General features: G+C 38.8%; 1 protein-coding gene across 1 annotated transcript; it reads right to left on the reverse strand.

Annotated features, from left to right (window-relative positions):
- Window positions 1-241: 241 nt before the first annotated feature.
- Window positions 242-19,883, reverse strand: slco1e1 (solute carrier organic anion transporter family, member 1E1; the record flags this gene model as incomplete). The annotated part of the gene is made up of 14 exons (XM_081362918.1): window positions 242-470; window positions 665-782; window positions 947-1,011; window positions 4,568-4,752; window positions 4,899-5,064; window positions 5,652-5,847; window positions 10,209-10,373; window positions 10,610-10,840; window positions 10,928-11,026; window positions 11,750-11,896; window positions 12,381-12,508; window positions 12,621-12,753; window positions 19,479-19,620; window positions 19,779-19,883. 14 exons carry the CDS (start codon window positions 19,881-19,883, stop codon window positions 242-244), a joined length of 2,109 nt encoding a protein of 702 aa, XP_081219044.1.
- Between the last annotated feature and the right edge of the window lie 940 nt (window positions 19,884-20,823).

The raw sequence follows: 20,823 nt of genomic DNA on the forward strand, positions 1-20,823 counted from the left end.
GAAAAAAAAAATATGTTAAATAATGTACGGAGCCATTAAAGAATGGAAATTTATTTTTTCAAATAGAGAGACAAACTTTGGATCATGAAACATATACAGTGTTATGGGAAGTGACATTGTTTTCCATATGGCCCGCGGTTCTGGTCACTGAATTTATTAGTAGTTCTCCACCCATTACCGTCTCAGCAATGTCTCCTGAATTCCCTGAAAGAGTTACATAGCGATGTTGCGATGCTCATCGCTAGCCTTCAGTATTGGTTGCTTCTGTTTTTTCAGTGGTATCAGTTTTAGATCCATCATGGTGGCGCTTCTCTGGGGCCTGAAGTTCAATTTCATGTTGTTTGCTGGCTGTTTGCTGTAATGCTTTGACCTCTTCTTTACTAAACTGCTTCCGCAGCAGCACGATGACAGCAATGATGAAGAAGTAGGAGCATCCCCTTAAACATGTGGTCAGGCTCAAGAAGATTACTCTGAAAACACGACACCAAGGTTTTTGCACAGACATCCAAGGTTTTCCAAATGTGAGCTTTAGGACTTTGTTTAGTAAATATCCAATATATCTAAATGGGCATTTAAAGATGTTATAAGCATCAAATGTTTTTTCCCATATTTTATAGCCTACTAATAAAGACAATGGCATATAATTACATACACAAATACACACCTGTACATATCTGAGTTGTACATACGACAGGCTCCTCGCCCCCCGCACTTCTTCATTCCCCATTTTAAACACGTTGAGTCAATGAGAGCTCCAAAATATACCGGAGCAGGAATACCACCTCCAGAAAAAATATTAGACATTAATGCAGTTTGCAAAAAGCATAAAATGCATAAAAAAATACAGTAAAATATTGCCTAGCTTATAAGTGTGTATACATGTATGTTTTCTCGCCTTAATAGCTAAAGTAACACTGAATAGCAATGAACTTAATATTAATTGTACCTAGAGTTCGCATCACAAGAGTTTGAATACCCAATGCCAGTGACTTCAGCTCAGGGCTAATGCATCTAAAAACACATTATATACAGTAAATACATAACATACAGGGATGGAATTGTATGTACATTTAATCTGTAACACTTTAGTTTGGGGAACACGTTCACTATTAAAGGAGAACTCATTTTTGAGCTCATTTTTTTGTAAATTTGGAGTGCTGTCAGTACAGAGAACAACGACAAAAATCGGTGTTGCCTACACCGTGTTATCCTCTTTTTAAAATGTGCACCCTGTTGACTTCAATGGGGCAAGTTTTAAAGTGATGTTAATTCAGCCAGTGCACATACCTGTATTTACTTCCTGTTTTCGGTCGAAGTCCACAGTAGTCGATTGTCGAGTTCACTCGCGTAATCATAGGTAACTAAACCTATGCGCGTGAACTCGACAATCGACTACTGTGGACTTCGACCGAAAACAGGAAGTAAATACAGGTATGTGCGCTGGCTGAATTAACATCACTTTTATTCATATCTTTCACATCTACTGCAGTCAGATTCACCCGTGTTCACTCTGAAGGAATCACTCACATTGGCTGTGCACTTGTAATGACACATCAAGGATGTTAAGAGGCTAAAAGCAGGTTTAAAACTTGCCCCATTGAAGTCAACAGGGTGCAAATTTTAAAAAGAGGATAACACAGTGTAGTATTATTTATTTAAATGGAGAAAAATCTATCATAACTCCAGTAAACTATGGAGTGCCGCAGGGATCTGTGTTAGGCCCTCTATTATTCTCAATATATATGCTGCCACTTGGAAATATTATAAGGAAACATGGAATTAGTTTCCATTGTTATGCTGATGACACTCAAATCTATATTTCATCACGGCCAGATGAAAACGCTAAATTATCCAAATTGACAGAGTGTGTTAAAGATATAAAAGATTGGATGACGCATAATTTTCTTTTATTAAATCCAGACAAGACAGAGGTACTACTTATCGGTTCAAAAAACCACCCACAAAACCTCTCACAATACAACTTTAACATAGTAGGATGTCCTGTTACTTCATCCTCTACAGTAAAAGACCTGGGTGTTATATTAGACTGCAACCTGTCTTTTGAAAATCATATTTCATATGTTACAAGAACAGCCTTTTTCCACCTTAGAAACATTGCTAAGCTACGTAATATCCTATCAGTTTCTGATGCAGAAAAGCTAGTTCATGCATTCATGACCTCGAGACTAGATTACTGTAATGCGTTATTAGCCGGTTGTCCTGCATCCTCAATAAACAAGCTACAGTTAGTCCAAAATGCCGCCGCTAGAGTTCTAACTAGATCAAGAAAATATGATCATATAACACCGATTTTATCATCCCTACATTGGTTACCTATAAAGTCCCGTATTAATTACAAGGTATTGCTACTGACTTATAAAGCCCTAAACGGCTTAGCTCCAGTCTATTTAACGGATCTTCTATCGCCCTATAATCCATCGCGCTCTTTAAGGTCACTAAATTCGAGGCTTTTGGTCATACCTAGGATATCTAGGTCCACCAAAGGAGGGAGAGCATTTTCACATTTAGCACCAAAACTCTGGAATAGTCTTCCGGATACTGTTCGTTGCTCAGACTCGCTCTCCCAGTTTAAAACTAGATTAAAGACGCATCTCTTCAGCCAGGCATTCATATAATACTTTTAATCCTACAGTTAAATCCGACCTCTAGTTCATAAACGCCAGAGGAGAACTGGCCCCCGACTGAGCCCGGGTTCTCCCAAGGTTTTTTTTTTTTTCTCCATTAGGTCACCTGATGGAGTTTTTCGGTTCCTTGCCACTGTTGCCTTTGGCTTGCTCAGTTGGGGATATTTGGGGATATTTAATTTAATTAATCAATCAACGATACTATTGATCAGCATTACCAAACGTAGACGTTCCACTAGAAACAAACATTGATGTATTGTTCTAATTTATTACTGTGAAGCTGCTTTGATACAACCTGTGTTGTGAAAAGCGCTATATAAATAAACTTGACTTGACTTGACTTGACTAGTAGACAACACTGATTTTTGTCGTTGTTCTCTGTACTGACAGCACTCCAAATTGACAAAAAAATGAGCTCAATGTTAAAATTGACCGGAGTTCTCCTTTAAGTACAACTTTTACCTCAATAAACTCCTAATTTACTGTTTATTAATAGTTAGTAAGGTAGTTGTTAAATGTAGGAATGGATTAAGGGATGTAGAATATGGTCATGCAGATTAAGGCATTAATATGTGCTTTATAAGTACTAATAAACAGCCAATATACTAGTAATATGCATACTAATAAGCAACTAATTAATAGTGAGAATCGGACCTTAAATTATAAAGGTCCAAATATATAATATATACTTATATATTTTTTCACACACGCACGCACACACACACATTCAATATTTATAAATATTTAATAAATATTAAATACAATCCACAGGTTTCACAGACAATGTTCAAGCCTAGTCCCAGACTAAAACACATGTTTGAGCTGTTTTAACTTAAAGCAACTTGTATAAGCAACTGACAGATCTTAAAATGTCACTGCCATTGTTTTGTCTCAAGATAAAAATAACCATAAACCATAAATAGTAATATTGTTTCTAAGGCACTTTTATAAAAGCTACTAAGATTTCCTAATTAAACTAGAGCCTAATCCTGTCTGTGAAACCAAGCCTATGTTTTTATTATATTTTACAAGGTTATTATTATTAGGCTATTACAGTTATTTTTTATTTTTATTTTTTACAATAGCTAGGACACATTTCTCAATCCTTTGGTCACTTTTTCAAAACTCTTCACACAGTTCTCCTAACCACATTTCAGCTTTGCACAGCATTTCAAAGCACTAGACCTAACAAAACACTTCATTCATGTCTCAAATAAACTCATACTTCCATAACACTGGCAAAGATTTTCATCTACCAAAACAAAGTTTGTCACTCATAAAACACTAACAACAGGTACCATTATGGAATGTTTTCTTTTGTAAAGTTTCTTTACAAAGCAAGAATGACACTCTCTATTGTTTATAATGCACTACAGTGCATTGCGTGGTCTATGTTTACATTGTAGTACAAGAAGATTAACTGTAGAAGTTTTCCCCTTTTGTATACTGTACATGGTAATGAAGTTGAAAGACTAACATTTGTGTTCAGCTACATCTAATTGTTTTGATAGTATTTCGTTTTTAGATTCGGAAAAATATTTCAATATGGGATTACTGTAGAAATGTAGCAAATTGCGGTCTTTTTCATTTTTGCACTATGTTAGGTTTTGAACTCAAGCTAAACTTTTGAAAAGAGTATGTAAAAGTGCTGTAGGTTAGTAGAGTTTTGGTGGTGTTTGTGTCTAAGTGAGAAAATAATTCATGTAAATTGAAAGATGTCGTCATTGAATTAATTTTGTGCCAAAGCAATGATAAATGATCCATAGTTTAGCCCACATAAACTGCTGTTGTCCTCACTGTGAAGAGATTTGAAAAAGTGACCTAAGTATCAAGAAATGTGTCCTAGTGAAAACACATTCTTTCTACCACATTCTTGTCTTACCAGAGATCAGTAACTAAATTCTATCCTGGTGGCAACTGACCGTATAATGATCATGTATCCAGGAGTAGTGCCCAGAGAGCTAATGAAGGAGCTGAGGACAGTTACAGCCATGTAAGAGGTGAAACTCCGGGTACATGCTGGCCCACGGGGACACTGGCCCAGAGACACAGATCTGCTGCCCTCTACTGGTGAGGGGGTTAAGACACAGCTGCAGTTCTGGAAAACCTGTGAAAATCAAACGTAAACGAGAAGAAAAAAAATACCATGTTTGTTCAAATTACAGTATGTAAACGACGGCTTGCAATACTCCTTTGGTGCCTTGGATTTATAAAAGAGTTTAAGAAAAATAGATCCAATTATACTAGAGATACCGTGTTTTTGCCATGTCCAGTGGAGGCGGTGCATCCTGCCAAACAGGGCGACACGTATGTAATGCCACTGTCAGAGCACACAGGATCCCATTCAGATGTAGAGCAGGAACAGTTCTGGTTACACTGAGACATAAGGGAGCGCTCATCATTAGATGTATCAGGAGTCCTGGGGAGGAATTCTGAGATTGGTGATTGTTTCCAGATTTGAAACACAGTGGCTATATATTCCGGCTGAGAGCCAATGTTCACTTATAACAGTGGTTCTCAATTGTGTTTTCAACCCACTGTCTGCATTTGAAATCGCTAAAAACATTATGTGACAAAATAAGTATGTCAGAATTCTCTAAACTCATTAAAGAAAAAAATACTTGGATTACCTACTTCTTCCGATGAGATTCTGAAGTGTGCATACGATGGACACTTTACTATATCATGAGGCCACGGTAGATGATTTATGAATGGCAGTGAAGCGACACAACTGATGCTGGTAGGTTACATGATAATGAGAACATGATGAATGTAGAATGTCCATATTACATTCATACATACTACAGTACATAGAACATACATTTTTAGTGGTTGTGAAGTAATTGCTTATTTAAAATAAGTACCTACTCAAGAGAATATGTGATTTTGTTTCATCTATTGTCAAAGATTTGAACGTGAGGAAGTGAATTAGATTTGAGAGTGTATTCCTCTGCACCCCACACATTTTGAGAACCACTGACTTACAGAGGTATACAAACATTTTACCCATTGTAGGACACAGTGAGCCCCGCCACAGGCAGATTGTCACACTTTGTGCCGAAATGGAGGAGGAGGAGAAGGAAGGCAGAGAAGGAGGTGATGAAGGAGAGCTGAGCCCCTGCAACAACGCTCAACTTGTATCTTTTCATTAACAAACCACCCAAAAATATTCCCACAGCAACCACAGGCAGGATCAGGACACCTGCGGGACATGACAGGTCTTTAGTTTCAATTAATGTCAAGCCTGACAAACTTTAAACTCTGAGTGTAAGTTATGCTGTATGCTTGGGTTTCTGGGGTTCGGTGTGGCAGATGAATTTGCACCAAAATACTGTAACTGAAGTTGACAAAAGATATGAGAAGTTATTAAAAGTTATAAAAAAGTTATACAAAATTATTAAAAGTTTTACTTCAAATTACATGTTAAATCACGTTTTAATAATCTTTTGTCATGCTTTAAGGAAGTATACTATGCTGATGTGTTAACAAACATACTAAAGCACATGTAAAGTACTTGATTTTTACTGTAGTGTTGTTCAATAGTGTACATTTAAAGTTAACTTATTATAAAATGTACTAAACTGCAAGTTTATCATTACAAATGGGCAATTACAAATATATTTAAACACATGACATACAAGTTTCAAAAGAAGTGGTTACCATAAATGCTTGTCAGTACATTTGACAGTACTTTAACCATATTCCAAAGACAACAAAAGCAATTATGAAATTACATATGAAGATGTACTCAAGTCTTACTTAAGTGGGTCAAAAAGCACTCTAAAGTTCAGCTAATTGCATTTAATATAAAAAAAAATGTAAATAGATTAACACTCAATTGTTCAAAAACATTACATTCAGTTAAAAAACTTGTAACAGATTTTAAAGTAATATATATTTGTATATACATTCACCTAAAGGATTATTAGGAACACCATACTAATACTGTGTTTGACCCCCTTTCGCCTTCAGAACTGCTTTAATTCTACGTGGCATTGATTCAACAAGGTGCTAAAAGCATTCTTTAGAAATGTTGGCCCATATTTATAGGATAGCATCTTGCAGTTGGTGGAGATTTGTGGGATGCACATCCAGGACACGAAGCTCCCGTTCCACCACATCCCAAAGATGATCTATTGGGTTGAGATCTGGTGACTGTGGGGGCCATTTTAGTACAGTGAACTCATTGTCATGTTCAAGAAACCAATTTGAAATGATTCGAGCTTTGTGACATTGTCACCGCTAGGGCCGAGGATAACCACCACTCCGGAGGAGCTACACCAAGAACACCAAGAGTCAGACAACGACGTGATATAAAAGCTTGATTCTTTTTATTAAATATAATAAAAAGAATCTGGTCGGCCACCAGTTGATCTCTTCCTTGCACAGAGCAATACAGGGGGGGGGGTAGCTCTGCTCACAGGACCACAATAGAAGGAGGAAGGAAGGGACGGGAAACGAATTGGTCCAGAGGCCAGGACCTGCAGATGACAGACAGCAGACCAATGTAAGTGGTGGGCAGGACACAGGAGGCCACGGGTAAGGATCAGCAGACAAGGGGGTTTCTCTTCTCACAGGACAGCATCAGATCACTGAGTGTCACCTCTCTTTCACAGGACAACGGGGATGGGACGGAGGGCCAGGACCTTCTCGGTGTGGAGCAGAGAGTAGTAGGTGGTGGGCAGGGCACAAGGGGCTACAGGTGGGTGGCAGCAGACGGTGGGCTTTCTCTTTTCACAGGACAGCGTCAGATACTGAGTGTCACCTTTCTCCCACAGGACAGCGGCGACATGCAGTGGCGGATAACAGTTTCTCTGTGTTCACAAAACAACAGCGGTAAGCACAGAATCCAGCAGTTAACGACTGAGTCTTCTTACCGCAGAACCGCGATGGCAGACAGCGGTGGCAGTTAACAGTTTCTCTATGTTCACAGAACAACAATGGTGAGTTCAGAATCCAACCGTTAACAACTGGGTTTTCTTCCCTCAGGACAGCAATGGCAGAATACAGTGGCGGATAGTAGTTTCTCTATGTTCACAGAACAACAGTGGTGAGTACAGAATCCAGCAGTTAACAACTGAGTCTTCTTACCACAAAACAGCGATGGCAGACAGCGGTGGCAGTTAACAGTTTCTCTATGTTCACAGAACAACAATGGTGAGTTCAGAATCCAACAGTTAACAACTGGGTTTTCTTCCCTCAGGACAGCAATGGCAGAATACAGTGGCGGATAGTAGTTTCTCTATGTTCACAGAACAACAGTGGTGAGTACAGAATCCAGCAGTTAACAACTGAGTCTTCTTACCACAAAACAGCGATGACAGCATGCAGCGGTGGATAGCAGTTTCTCTATGTTCACAGAACTACAGTGGTGAGTACAGAATCCAGCAGTTAACAACTGAGTCTTCTTACCACAGGGCAGCGATGGCAGAATGCAGTGGCGGATATCAGGTTCTCTATGTTCACAGAACAGCAATAATCAGTACAGAATCCAGCAGTTAACAACTGAGTCTTCTTACCGCAGAACAGCGATGGCAGACAGCAGTGGCGGTTAGCAGTTTCTCTATGTTCACAGAACAACAGTGGTGAGTACAGAATCCAACAGTTTCCTATTTGTGGTGGAGATGAGTGGTACGTGGTCGGGTCTTCTGCTGTTGTAGCCCATCCGCCTCAAGGTTGTGCGTGTTGTGGCTTCACAAATGCTTTGCTGCATACCTCGGTTGTAACGAGTGGTTATTTCAGTCAAAGTTGCTCTTCTATCAGCTTGAATCAGTCGGCCTATTCTCCTCTGACCTCTAGCATCAACAAGGCATTTTCGCCCACAGGACTGCCGCATACTGGATGTTTTTCCCTTTTCACACCATTCTTTGTAAACTCTAGAAATGGTTGTGCATGAAAATCCCAGTAACTGAGCAGATTGAGAAATACTCAGACCGGCCCGTCTGGCACCAACAACAATGCCACGCTCAAAATTGCTTAAATCACCTTTCTTTCCCATTCTGACATTCAGTTTGGAGTTCAGGAGATTGTCTTGACCAGGACCACACCCCTAAATGCATTGAAGCAACTGCCATGTGATTGGTTGATTAGATAATTGCATTAATGAGAAATTGAACAGGTGTTCCTAATAATCCTTTAGGTGAGTGTATAAGTTATAAGTACTCCTTTTTAAAACAATGCTAAAGTGTAAAAAGTTTGCATGTAAAATAATTGTTGTTAAAAGTCAGATTTGCCACTAAACACTAGTATTTTCTGCCCAAAAAAAACTATTTGTATTATTATTATTTTATTTTGGTATATAATTTATGTTTTGTTAAATATAAATCTACATTTTTAAAACTAAATATTACATTGAAATACACATCTTAAAGGGGCATTCCATCCATTTGAACATTGTTTTTTATTTAAAGTGGGTCTAATTTGGTGCCTTCGTGACCGAGGAAAGACAAAAAATAACTTCAGGACGCATTTGTATGAAAGACAACAACTCCCACAATTCACCACATTGCACAGCTCCGCAAGCCACTCCCACTAATCCAGAAAGCACATATCTGCCTATAAGAGAAATCACTCTTCCGTCTACAAGGCTAGCTACCACCAGAGCTTGAAATTCATTTCACATTCACACAAAATGTCTAGTTAGTTGGTGAACTCATTAGTGCATTACTCCTCGTTTGTATTTCTTTCGAAAATGTGAATTATTGCATGGTACCTGGATGTTCAGTCAGAACATATGCAGTGCGAAACTAGGATAGTTCTCAACACAAACGTCCGTGTCCTCGTCTGATTCAGAGATTTCGTCCAGGAGAAATTGTCATCGTTGAAATTCTTTGCCGCAGACGGACTCTATCTCTGTGTTCGTAGCGGTTCGTAGTTGCATAGTGAGATCACCGGCGCCACCAGTCCGCCCTAACTCGAGCCAGTCCGGGCTCCTCGTCTGCGGCAGGCAGGTCTTCTGCCTCGGCTGCTCTTCGCTATAATGCGGCTTGTAAAGGTAGCCACAAACACCTGATTCAAGCATCAGACTTCCGAAATCCTCTTCTTCTATATCATATTGAGCACTCTCCTCCGCTATTGTCATAACTGTACATCTGTCTCCACAGCGTCTGTTAGCTTAGCTTCAAACAAGATGGAGGATATTGCTTTCAGTTTCAGAGAGTAAAGTCCCACCCACTGATCTGTAATAGGTCTGTAGCGTGAGCGGGTCCCGCCCCCTGGGAAAGATGAGGAACTAGTGCTTGTAGTCTCAACAGAAATCCCCCCCTCTTACACTTCCTCTGACAATGACGCAAAATGACGATTTTTGTGTCATTGTAGGAGGAAGTGTAAGAGGTAAATAACGGATTTCTCCCGTCTCAGGGGAAAATGAGAGAGTGTTGCACGACCATTCAATAGTATGACTGGGTTTCTAACAATGCAAAGCTTAATGCAAATGGGTGGAGTGTCCCTTTAAATTTATATTTGGAATTCAAAATGGTAGGGGTTGTTCATAACCCCAATTAGGCACCAGACACTGAACAAAACAATCAACGGCCTGGACATTTACATGAAAAGACTTCTTACCAATAAGGAAGTTTGCTCTGGATGCAGACTGGCCAAACTGTTGCTCCATGTATTTGGCTTTGAATGTGAGCAGTCCGATGAAAGAGTTGAACTTCAAAACAGTCCCACACAGCAACAGGAAGTATGCGGGAGTGCACAGTAGTCTTTTCAGTGAAGGCAAGAATCCTTAACATTTACAAATAGAATACAGAGAGTGAGATTTGCATAGATGTTAGCTTAACTTCAGATAAAACATGTGATCATCTTTAAGACCTGTTTAAAAGGTACCTGTCTTACAAATTAGAGTGACTCCTGGTGAAGTACTGATATTTTTAGCAGTTTTAAAGAGAGATGGGAAAAGGAATATAAAAACAAATAGTTCAAACCATACTGCATTTATTAAAGTGGTGGAAGGAAGTTGCCTTTTGCAATGTCGGACAGATTCATTGAGTTTGTGGTTGGGAGGACAGGTTGCTCTTTGTTTCCCTGATCCATGGTAGAGTTTTCCTTCCCTTCCTCTCCTTGTTTGATTAAAGACCTGGGCAGGAACCAAAAAGGAATACCAGCAAGTAGTAAGATGGCAGATGACACGAAGAAGCCCAGCCACCAAGCACCAACCCAGCGTGCATCCTGTGGGGTAATGGTCACACTGTCTGCAAGAGAATGAGGGAACACAAATGAAACTATATGAATACGCACAGCACTGGTGACATTAATTAAACTGGTTCTGAAATGCTTACCAACACTGACAAATCCAATATCCACATACAGTCTGGCACACATAGAGCCCAGTATGAATCCAAACATGGGACCCAGCAGCATAATGGTCTGAAGACAAGCTAAAAATCAAAACAGAGTTTTTAACTGAACATTTCCAGAAAAATAAATAAATAAATATTGTGCTGAGTTTGCTCTTCCCTTGTGAACAAGAAGTATACTTTAGCATACTTTATACTTTAGCAGAATATACTTAAGTGTGAAGTAAATGTAATGTGTTCGGACACTTAACTGCATGTTAATTGCATTGAAATGAAAATGTATTATAGTTTAAATTGATAATAAATGCAGTTAGCTGAACTATACATGTAATTTCATAATAATTACTTCTTTTGACTTTTAAATATGGTTACATTTATGGAAAAGTGTACTTCTTTAAAGCACAACAAAATATTAAAACATATTTTAAATTTACTTTAAAGTAAAACTTTCAATTTGACATTATTGCATTTAAGTGTGTTAATAAAAGTGTACTCTCTTTCTGTACACTTACAACAAGTGGCCTTTTTATTTCAGTGCAGTTTTTGTAAATATACTTAAATATTTGAAGTACACTACAAGTGCACATTCAGTTAAATTAGGCACTATCATTTTTCACAAGGGTTTAAAAGCTCACAAACACAATGGCTGACATGCAGAGATAGCTATAAAATGTATGTGGATAGCATAATCCAGATATCGTTTTTTGTTGTGCTAATGTAATTTATACTTCTATGCTGTAACACAATAGAGTTTCTGACCTCTAGTAAAAATAATAATAAATAAAATCTCCACATTTTACTTACAAATGTAAAATGCTGAGTTTTCTGCTTTTGCAAAGTCATCAATGTAAGATATGCCGAGCGGTGTGACTGGAGTCTCTCCGATTCCTCTGAGCGCATTACCCAAGAACACATAGATCCACATACTAGATCCAGGGTCCTTCACGCAGTCTATGGTTAAAATTGTAGAAATCATGTTCATGAAGTACTTAGAACTTTCAGTGTGTGTTTGTGATCATGGTCAACTCTGTTTCAATAGATTTTTGAAAGAAATGTATAACTTGACATTTTTTGAAGAAAATGTGGTGAGCTGTTTGACAATTGTTCAAATCCTGGAACCTAAGACGGGTTCTTATTTCTTTATGCTACGGGGCTGTTGAAAGCTTGATTCTGATTGGTTGATGCTTGTTCTAAGGTTTGCATTTATTTTTCAGGAAATGCACAGCTGCTGGAAGTAATATTTGCACAATCTCGTCTGGCACTCCAGTCAAGTCATGTCACTTGACTGTCACTTCGCTTTGGAAAGCTGTTTTAAACTCCTGAAACGAACTCCAAACTAATTTAATTTTATGTCGAAATGACGTCACACCAGTTCACTTGAAATATATCAGGACCTACAGTATATCAGGCTATGGGGTAAATATAAAGCAGTTACCTGTTCCAATGTTATAAGAAGGCTTGATGTGTGCATTTGAATAATTGTTTGGAACCATGGGATACAGACAAGGAGATATACTGACAGTCTTGTTTAAAGAGCCTTGCATTACAGAGTCATACTTGTACCTGTAGGAGTACAACCGACAGGGAGAAAGAAAGAAACATGAGAAACTTTATAAGAAATGATAAACTAAGCTAACTGTGTTTAGAAATAATATACATGTATGAATGAATTTACCGCCCCATGAAAAAGTGTGGCAGTCCAGTGAGAGCTGAGCCAATGGCCATAAGGAAACAGCCCATTCCTATGAGCCGTGGCCTGTGCAGTCTCGCTCCAAAATGACTAACCGCTGCAAGAAAGAGCAGGTTACCTGCAGAAAAGCATCCAGAGAACAACCAGTTAATCAAGAAAATGAAAATACACAAAGCATGTAAGCACACTTATTTTAGCATGAAATGGACAATCCACGGTCCATTCACTGTTGTATTGTGCAACCCAGGCTCAGTGAAAAAATTTCCTGTGACAACATTATTGCAAAAATGACACTGTGTTGCTTCTTGCACATTTTGTGACAATTTTATAGTGAAATGCCCACATAGTGGCGCTTAAAGCATGTTCAGTTTTATCCGAAACAGATGAACATGAAACGGACAACATTTTATTACGTTGGTTGTCATGTGTATCTTGGCAGTTTGGAAATGAAATGTCCAGTTAACGGTGCTAAAAAGCAGAGGTGTGGACTCGAGTCATGTGACTTGGACTCGAGTCAGACTCGAGTCATGAATTTGATGACTTCAGACTCGACTCGACAAAATGTACAAAGACTTGCAACTCGACTTGGACTTTAACATCAATGACTCGTGACTTCACTTGGACTTGCGCCTTTTGACTCGAGAAGACTTGCTACTTCCCATGAAAACTGGGGAAAAAACGTTCACACGCCGCTCTGTTTATCTGCATCTGTGAAAAAATGTGCACCACCTGTATGCATCATAGACAGTATATAAACTGGACACAGCGACCCCATTGGATTCAACGGAGGAAAGTGAAGTCAATTAGAAACTCTTACTTCCTGATGGTCGAGCGTACTGCGCAGACTCAAACTGAGCTTGACGACGTAGATGTGACGTGAGCAACCCGTCTGTCTTCTAGTAGCTGTGCCAAGCGAAATCTGAATCATTTCCTTCCGAGACTTGCAGAGACGGAGAGTGTGAGTAGGAGGTGTCCATGATCTTGGAGCAGGAGAAACTTTTGCTAAGTATTCTGATTAATTACTTTGCCATTTTGCCTCCACGTCCCCCCGATTGCCCACGAGCTTCTCCTCCTGTCCATACGGTAATTCTCTACTGTGCGACAGAGAGTCGCGTGGGTATGACGCAATCGTTAGCCTATTTTTACAAAAACTGCTTCTACGGGGCCATAACGTAAGATACAAGGTAATGGAGCCTTTTATACATTTTCGTGTTTCTTTAGAAATAAATAATGGACAAATGGAGTCTTTAAACGCCTCAGATGTAAAGTTATTCGCTGTCAAAGTGACGCCAAAATGAATGGGAGTCAATGGGATGCTAACAGCAGGTGATGGTCTGATAGCCAATGGCGGCGCCCGGGGAACCTTCAATAAAATATGAAACGCTGCCCCCCTGGATTCAACGGAGACAAGTGAAGTCAATTAGAAGCAGTAACTTCCTGATGGTCAAGCGTACTGCGCAGACTCGAACTGAGCTTGACGACGTAGATGTGACGTGAGCAACCCGTCTGTCTTCTAGCAGCTGTGCCAAGCGAAATCTCAATCATTCCCTTCCGAATCTTGCAGAGACGGAGAGTGTGAGTAGAAGCTGTCCATGAGCTAGGAGCAGGAGTAACGTTTTCTAAGTATTTTGATTAATTACTTTGTCACTTTGCCTCCACGTCCCCCCTATTGCGCGCGAGCTTCTCCTCCTGTCCATACGGTAATTCTTTACTGTGCGACAGAGAGTCGCGTGGGTATGACGCAATCGTTAGCCTATTTTTACAAAAACTGCTTATACGGGGCCATAACGTAAGATACAAGGTAATGGAGCCTTTCATACATGTTCGTGTTTCTTTAGAAATAAATAATGGACAAATGGAGTCTTTAAACGCCTCAGATGTAAAGTTATTCGCTGTCAAAGTGACGCCAAAATGAATGGGAGTCAATGGGATGCTAACAGCAGGTGATGGTCTGCTAGCCAATGGCGGCGCCCAGGGAAGCTTCAATGTTTTCAGAAACATTGGGGGCTTGGTATGCATGCAGAGAGCGCGCGCGCTGCCTGCACGACATCCAATCACTGTAGTCCCGCGTTGTTTTGATTCGACAGCATCTAAGCAGGCACATTGCCAGACAACCAATGAAGCGCAACAAGCACAACGCATGCTACGAATTTGAACGAATGAAGAGGACACGGAGACCGACAGACTTGACAGAGCAGGTTAGTTATGATATAAAAAATCTCTGCTCTCAGATTCTGTCACTTTTATTACGAAATTCAGACAATAAATACCGTTTTGGCGCTTGTAAATGTGACACGACAGATCCCTAGCGGCACGTGAACCGATCATCTCTAGCTGATAGTAAATAACGTTAAACACGAATGAACACTGTTGAAAGATACAGTACAGCTTACCGAAATGTATTTTCCTCATACATAATATCGAGCCATCAATCAAAGGGGTCAATAAAACAGTTGGAGAACAATTATGTCACATAACATTTACCTCAGGAAAGCATTTAATGACCATAATATAGGCACGTTAGTTGGCTAGAAAAAAGAGCTATAGAGAGTCTTTTGCTAAATATGTGTACTATTGCATGTTTATTATATTTTTACTTATATCATTAAATAAAGTTGTTATTATTATAAAAAAAATGCATTATATTTAATTTGTGTTATTTTTAACCTTAAATAATACTGCCAGCTGATAGGGCTCTCTGTATGTTTAGGCTACAGCATTAGGTGAGTTGTTTTTTTCTTGAGAAAAATGAATGCCTATCTTGTGTAGCCTACCTAATATTTATCCAAATGAGTCAATATTAAATCAAATCATAATAAGTGAATTGAACTGAAATAATAAAAAAGCGTAGCTTACCATAAATTGAACCATGTAAACATTGTAACATGTTGTCACTAAACCTAATAAAATTCAGTTTAGTTACTAAAATGTTTTGACAATACACTTATTGTGATGCAAAAATTACAATTATTAATAATTGCATCACAGTTGCACCTAGGAGTGTGACGGTTAGTATATAACCGTGAGACCGACGGTTATAGTTGAACACCATCATTAGATCTATATAACCGCCAAAACCGTGTTATTAAAATATTTTTTACAAAAAAAATTTTTATCATAGAGAATGTTTAAATACTAATTAAAAACAATTGTTAACAGTCTGTGTTATTAATGGTCTACGTCGTTTCCAACTGTATTTGATTCTTTGCCAAGTACCCCCTGACCGACCCAATTATTTTAGATAGAAATAAAAGCTATGATATAATGATATGCCATCATTATGCGATTTATTAAACAAATGAAAAACATTTGCAATTATAAACATTAGCAATGAACATTTGCAATCGGGAGACATGGTTTTTACCACTTAATGAAGTTTTGTTTTGTAAATCGTCAGACATGATTTTTACCACTTCATTAAGTTTTGCTTTGTAGAAATCCTTTCTTTAAAGCGAAGTTCGTTTTGTGAGTATTCTCTCATATTGCAAAAAAATCCGACTAGCGAATCAGTTTCTAAAATCGTTGTCTCCGTTTCTGAGAAAATGAATTTTATTAAAGTGAATTGTCCTATAGAACGCGCTATGCGGAAGTAAAGACGCCGGCTGAGATCCTACCGGAAATACGTTAGCAGCGTTCGTGCATAGAGCCTATTGCATGTATTTAATAATTAAAACCTATTGATGCTAGGCCTGTCGCGATAGTCGATAAGTCGATTAATCGCACGATAAAAAAAATGAGCTCGATAATTTTTCCGGCCGCGATAATTCCATTTGCATGCTTGTTTGTTTTCCTCGTCTCTCTCTCTCTCTACCAAAGAGACTGGATGACCACTCTTGGTTCTTTAGCGTATAGGAGGAGTGAACCCTCTTGTTGTCAGTTGCATGGTCTTTGTGTGGGGAGGCGGCGGCGCGGCGCTTGTCAGTCACATGGTCTTTGTGTGGGAAAGCGCCGGCGGGACTGTTTGCGGCTACTGCCGGGAGAGAGAGAAGATGCTAGTTGTGAGTTGCGACAGCGAGCCCGATCACATGAAAATGCATATCTATACCACGAATGTTATTTCTCGTGCCATTTATACGCCAAAAATAGTTTTTGCGTGCATATGATACGCTCTTTATGGCGTGTAATACGCACGCACTCCTCACCCCTAATCCTAACCAAGTATTTTCAGTGCGTAGCATACACACGCAATAAAGTGCGTCTCCGTCTTCCCGACAGTACACAATCACTTGACAAAGTAACAGTGCAAAATTGTGCGATATGGCTTGTTGAGGCTTTTTTTTATTTGTTTACAAAGGTCCTAACTGTCAGTTTTGCCTGTTATGGAATGTATCACCATTTAATAATGTCTAAAGCCTAATGTTTAATATTTTTTGAAGTGCAATTTTGTTTCATTTTATATATTAACAGACATTTATTTTGTTAACAGACACTAAGAGTCCATTGCTTTCATTGTTTTTGGTTGTTTTGTTCATTTTTTTGGATATTTAAAATGTTTTCCGTTTTCAATGTTTAATATTCTTTAGAAATAAAAGTTTATAGATCGTTGAAAAGGTGTACCTGCATTATTATGCCATTATAATTATATTAAATGAAAATGGTCTCAGAACGACAATATTATCGTTTATCGCGATAATTTCTTGGACAATTTATCGTCCAGCAAAATTTGTTATCGTGACAGGCCTAATTGATACTTTGCAGTCACGTGACTACCACGGATACCTGGCGGCCAACAAATGAGTATTTTCAACGTTGAGTCCTGTCTTTCTAGTAGATATCAAGTCTGTTAGCGAGCTAGCTGCATAACTACGGACTAGGATTAACTCCAAGGTAACTAAATTGTGTAAAGCAGACAAGTTTTTTTAAGATAATCGAGCAGTAATAATTCCTCCGTAAATAATCTAGCTCTACTGTTGGGTCATCTCTGGTTCTCATTGAAAATCATAGGTTGTTTTGAGGTTTGCGATATCTATCACACACTTCTGTTATTGTTAGCAAAAGACGACAGCTGTTACTGTGCGTTCACACCGCCACCGGCGAGAGCGTCAAAGTGCCTGGAAATCATTCATTTTCAATTAATTTTGCCGCTCTCGCTGGCGGCGGTGTGAACGTACAGTTAGCCTAGCTTAGACTCATAACACAAACACCTGACTCGCCGAACCAGCTGGTGAATACTGGTGGTGTTGATTGACAAAACTACAGTAACTTAAAGACACGATTAATTACATGATCATACACCCATTGTATTCAATCAAATGTTGAAATTACCTTTGATGGTAATATGCACAGACGTGTGTATACTGTGAAGGTTGCTTATCTCATCTGCGGTTAGTGCATCCAATTGCACAACAACTATCTGGCATGTCGTTTACACCTCAAAACACCAACTTTTGTATAGCAAAACTGGCGACCCTTGATTAGTTTACTGGGTTTCATTGCTGGAGAACGACGTTCTTGCCCGCCAGCCAGTACTTGTGACGTCACGTGCAAAGTATCAATAGGAGACAATAAATAACCGTGACATTGAGGCTCCGATGCGCCGCGTTCACTTGCATTGCATTGTGAAGCTGAACTAGAGCGCATCTCATCGTAAATGAATGAAACTCAGCGTAGGCCTCATACATTCGCATTAAATATATTTGCTGCATCCTTTCTAGAACAGACAAGGGCATTCTTGCGGCTTTGAAATCTGGTCAAAAAAAGTTGGTGCGGATGATGAGTTTTGTGATGCGGTTGCGGATGAAATAATACACCATTCGCGTATCTCTATTGATAACAACATTGAACACTACACAAATATTACTTTTATTCAAAGCCCCCCCCCCCCTCCGACAGTTATGTTACGAACGAACCGTCACATTTGACTCACGTCATAACCGTCATCACCAAATCTGAAACCGGCACACCCCTAGTTGCACCCATCTCCCGCCCCCCCTTCCTTCCTGTTCAGCAGAAGAAATAAATTCATGTGAATTTTTTAGTGAAAATTAAATTTTCTGTTTTTTTACTGTATTTGATTAATGTCATTGTATAAAAAGAGGTTTAAATAAATACAAATCTTACAGACATACATGATTTGTATGCATTTTATTTCTGTGGTAAGACGACTTGAAATGACTCGAAACTAAAATGGTAGGACTTTGGACTCGACTTGAGACTTGTTGGCTTTGACTTTTGACTCGACTCGGGACTTGCCTCATCTTTGACTCGACTTGACTTGGGACTCGAGGGAAAAGACTTGAGACTTACTTGTGACTTGCATAACAATGACTTTGTCCCACCTCTGCTAAAAAGTGTTGAAAACAACGTATGGTCTACATTAAACCCTATACCCTAAATCGACACAACATATAGAAAACGCAAGATATAAACAGATTTGCTGAAACAACTATGTCAATTTAGCTTGCTTTTACAAGTCTCTGAGCTCTTTTATCATGAAGTGCAATGCTGTACCAGGTGAGCCTTGGAGTTTACAACATCAGAAAAGCTATACCTATGGAGATGGTTATGTAATGCAAACGTATTACTTGTATTACTTTACAAATCATGCACTATGGTAAAAGTGTTTTGAGGTTATAACATAGTATATAATGTTTTAAATTAAAAAAACAATGTAGGTAGAGTCCTGGTTTTCCAATGAGCCTATGTTGGTAGTTTGGACAATATCTGGCACAGTAGGGGCAAAAAAGCCCTATTCAGATTTCTAGAATGTTTTACAACATTCCAAAATAAAATGTTAAAATACTTAAACCTTTTTTATTATTATTACTTTACACTAGTTATGATTTTTTTGCAATTAATAGGCCATTTTTTTTTGTTGAGCCATTGTGAGATCCTTATACAAACCCATTTCAAAACTTCCATCAACGAGGCCCACAGCAGAGCTGGAAAGGTCAAATCTCCTCTCAATCTGAGTGATAGCACTTTTCATGTAGGTCCCACACAGAGTTTTGGAGAAGTAGGCGAAGGAGAGGGCCACAATGAAAATCTTGAAGAAAATTTACAATGGAAAGAGAACTGATTTATCAGACTTGTGATAAATACTAGACAGTAATTAAATTATCTTTATTCAAATTAAGACTTGATTTGATTAAGACTAAAATTTTTTGTTTTACACCAACACTCAGTAAAGTAAAGTACAAGTACCTTTAGACTCGAGCAGCAGGAGTCTTTTGGGGCCTCTTTTTCTGGAATGCAAAGGTCTTGTTGGCTGGTCAACTTTCCATTGTCCTCTGCAGTAGGCTCAGACATTTTGCTGTCATGATATTATCAAACAATTATATTTTAGTATTTTCGGTCAAGCTTCACCTCATTAGATTGTATTCTGACTTTTCTGCATTTCAGTTAATTTATGAATTAAGTTTAAATTTATGCTTATTGTAACTTTCCCTTATTTCTCTGAGTTTAACAGTTGCTTTATAAATCCTTCTCCCTTTAATAATATTCACAGGGTAAATCCACAAGATTACAACCAGGTACATACAACCGCACATTGACATTCTGCTTGACGTACATTCACGTGTTTGGACGAGACCGGACAAAGGTGAACTGAGCACACACAGTAGTCCATTACAGATTTGCGCAAAACTTTTAAGATATTTTCTAAATGTTGATAAAAAACTTTTGCAAAATAACAGCGTTTCCATTAACCGATGTTATGCAACTAAAACATAATTTTTTCCTCTCGCGATAAGTCATTCCAAAAAATCATGACAATAGATGTTGGTAGGTTTACGTACACTGAACAAAATACACTGAACGCAACACTTTTGTTTTTGGCCCCATTTAAAAAAACAAAAACAAAAAAAAACGTCAGTATCTGGTGTGACCACCATTTGCTTCACGCAGTGTAACACATTTTCTTTGCAGGTTGCGAAGTTGGAGTTCGAGTTGATCAGGTTGTTGATTGTGGCCTGTGGAATGTTGGTCTACTCCTCTTCAATGGCTGTGCGAAGTTGCTGGATATTGGCAGGACCTGGAACACGCTGTCGTATATACGCTGATCCAGAGCATCCCAAACATACTCAATGAGTGACATGTCTGGTGAATATGTTGGCCATGCAAGAACTGGGATGTTTTCAGCTTCCAGGAATTGTGTACAGATTCTTGCATGTTGCCGTGCATTATCATGCTGCAACATGAGGTGATGGTCGTGGGTGAATGACACAACAATGGGCCTCAGGATCTCATC

Source organism: Scardinius erythrophthalmus (assembly GCF_964197995.2).
Source record: "Scardinius erythrophthalmus genome assembly, chromosome: 4".
Taxonomy (NCBI): domain Eukaryota; kingdom Metazoa; phylum Chordata; class Actinopteri; order Cypriniformes; family Leuciscidae; genus Scardinius; species Scardinius erythrophthalmus.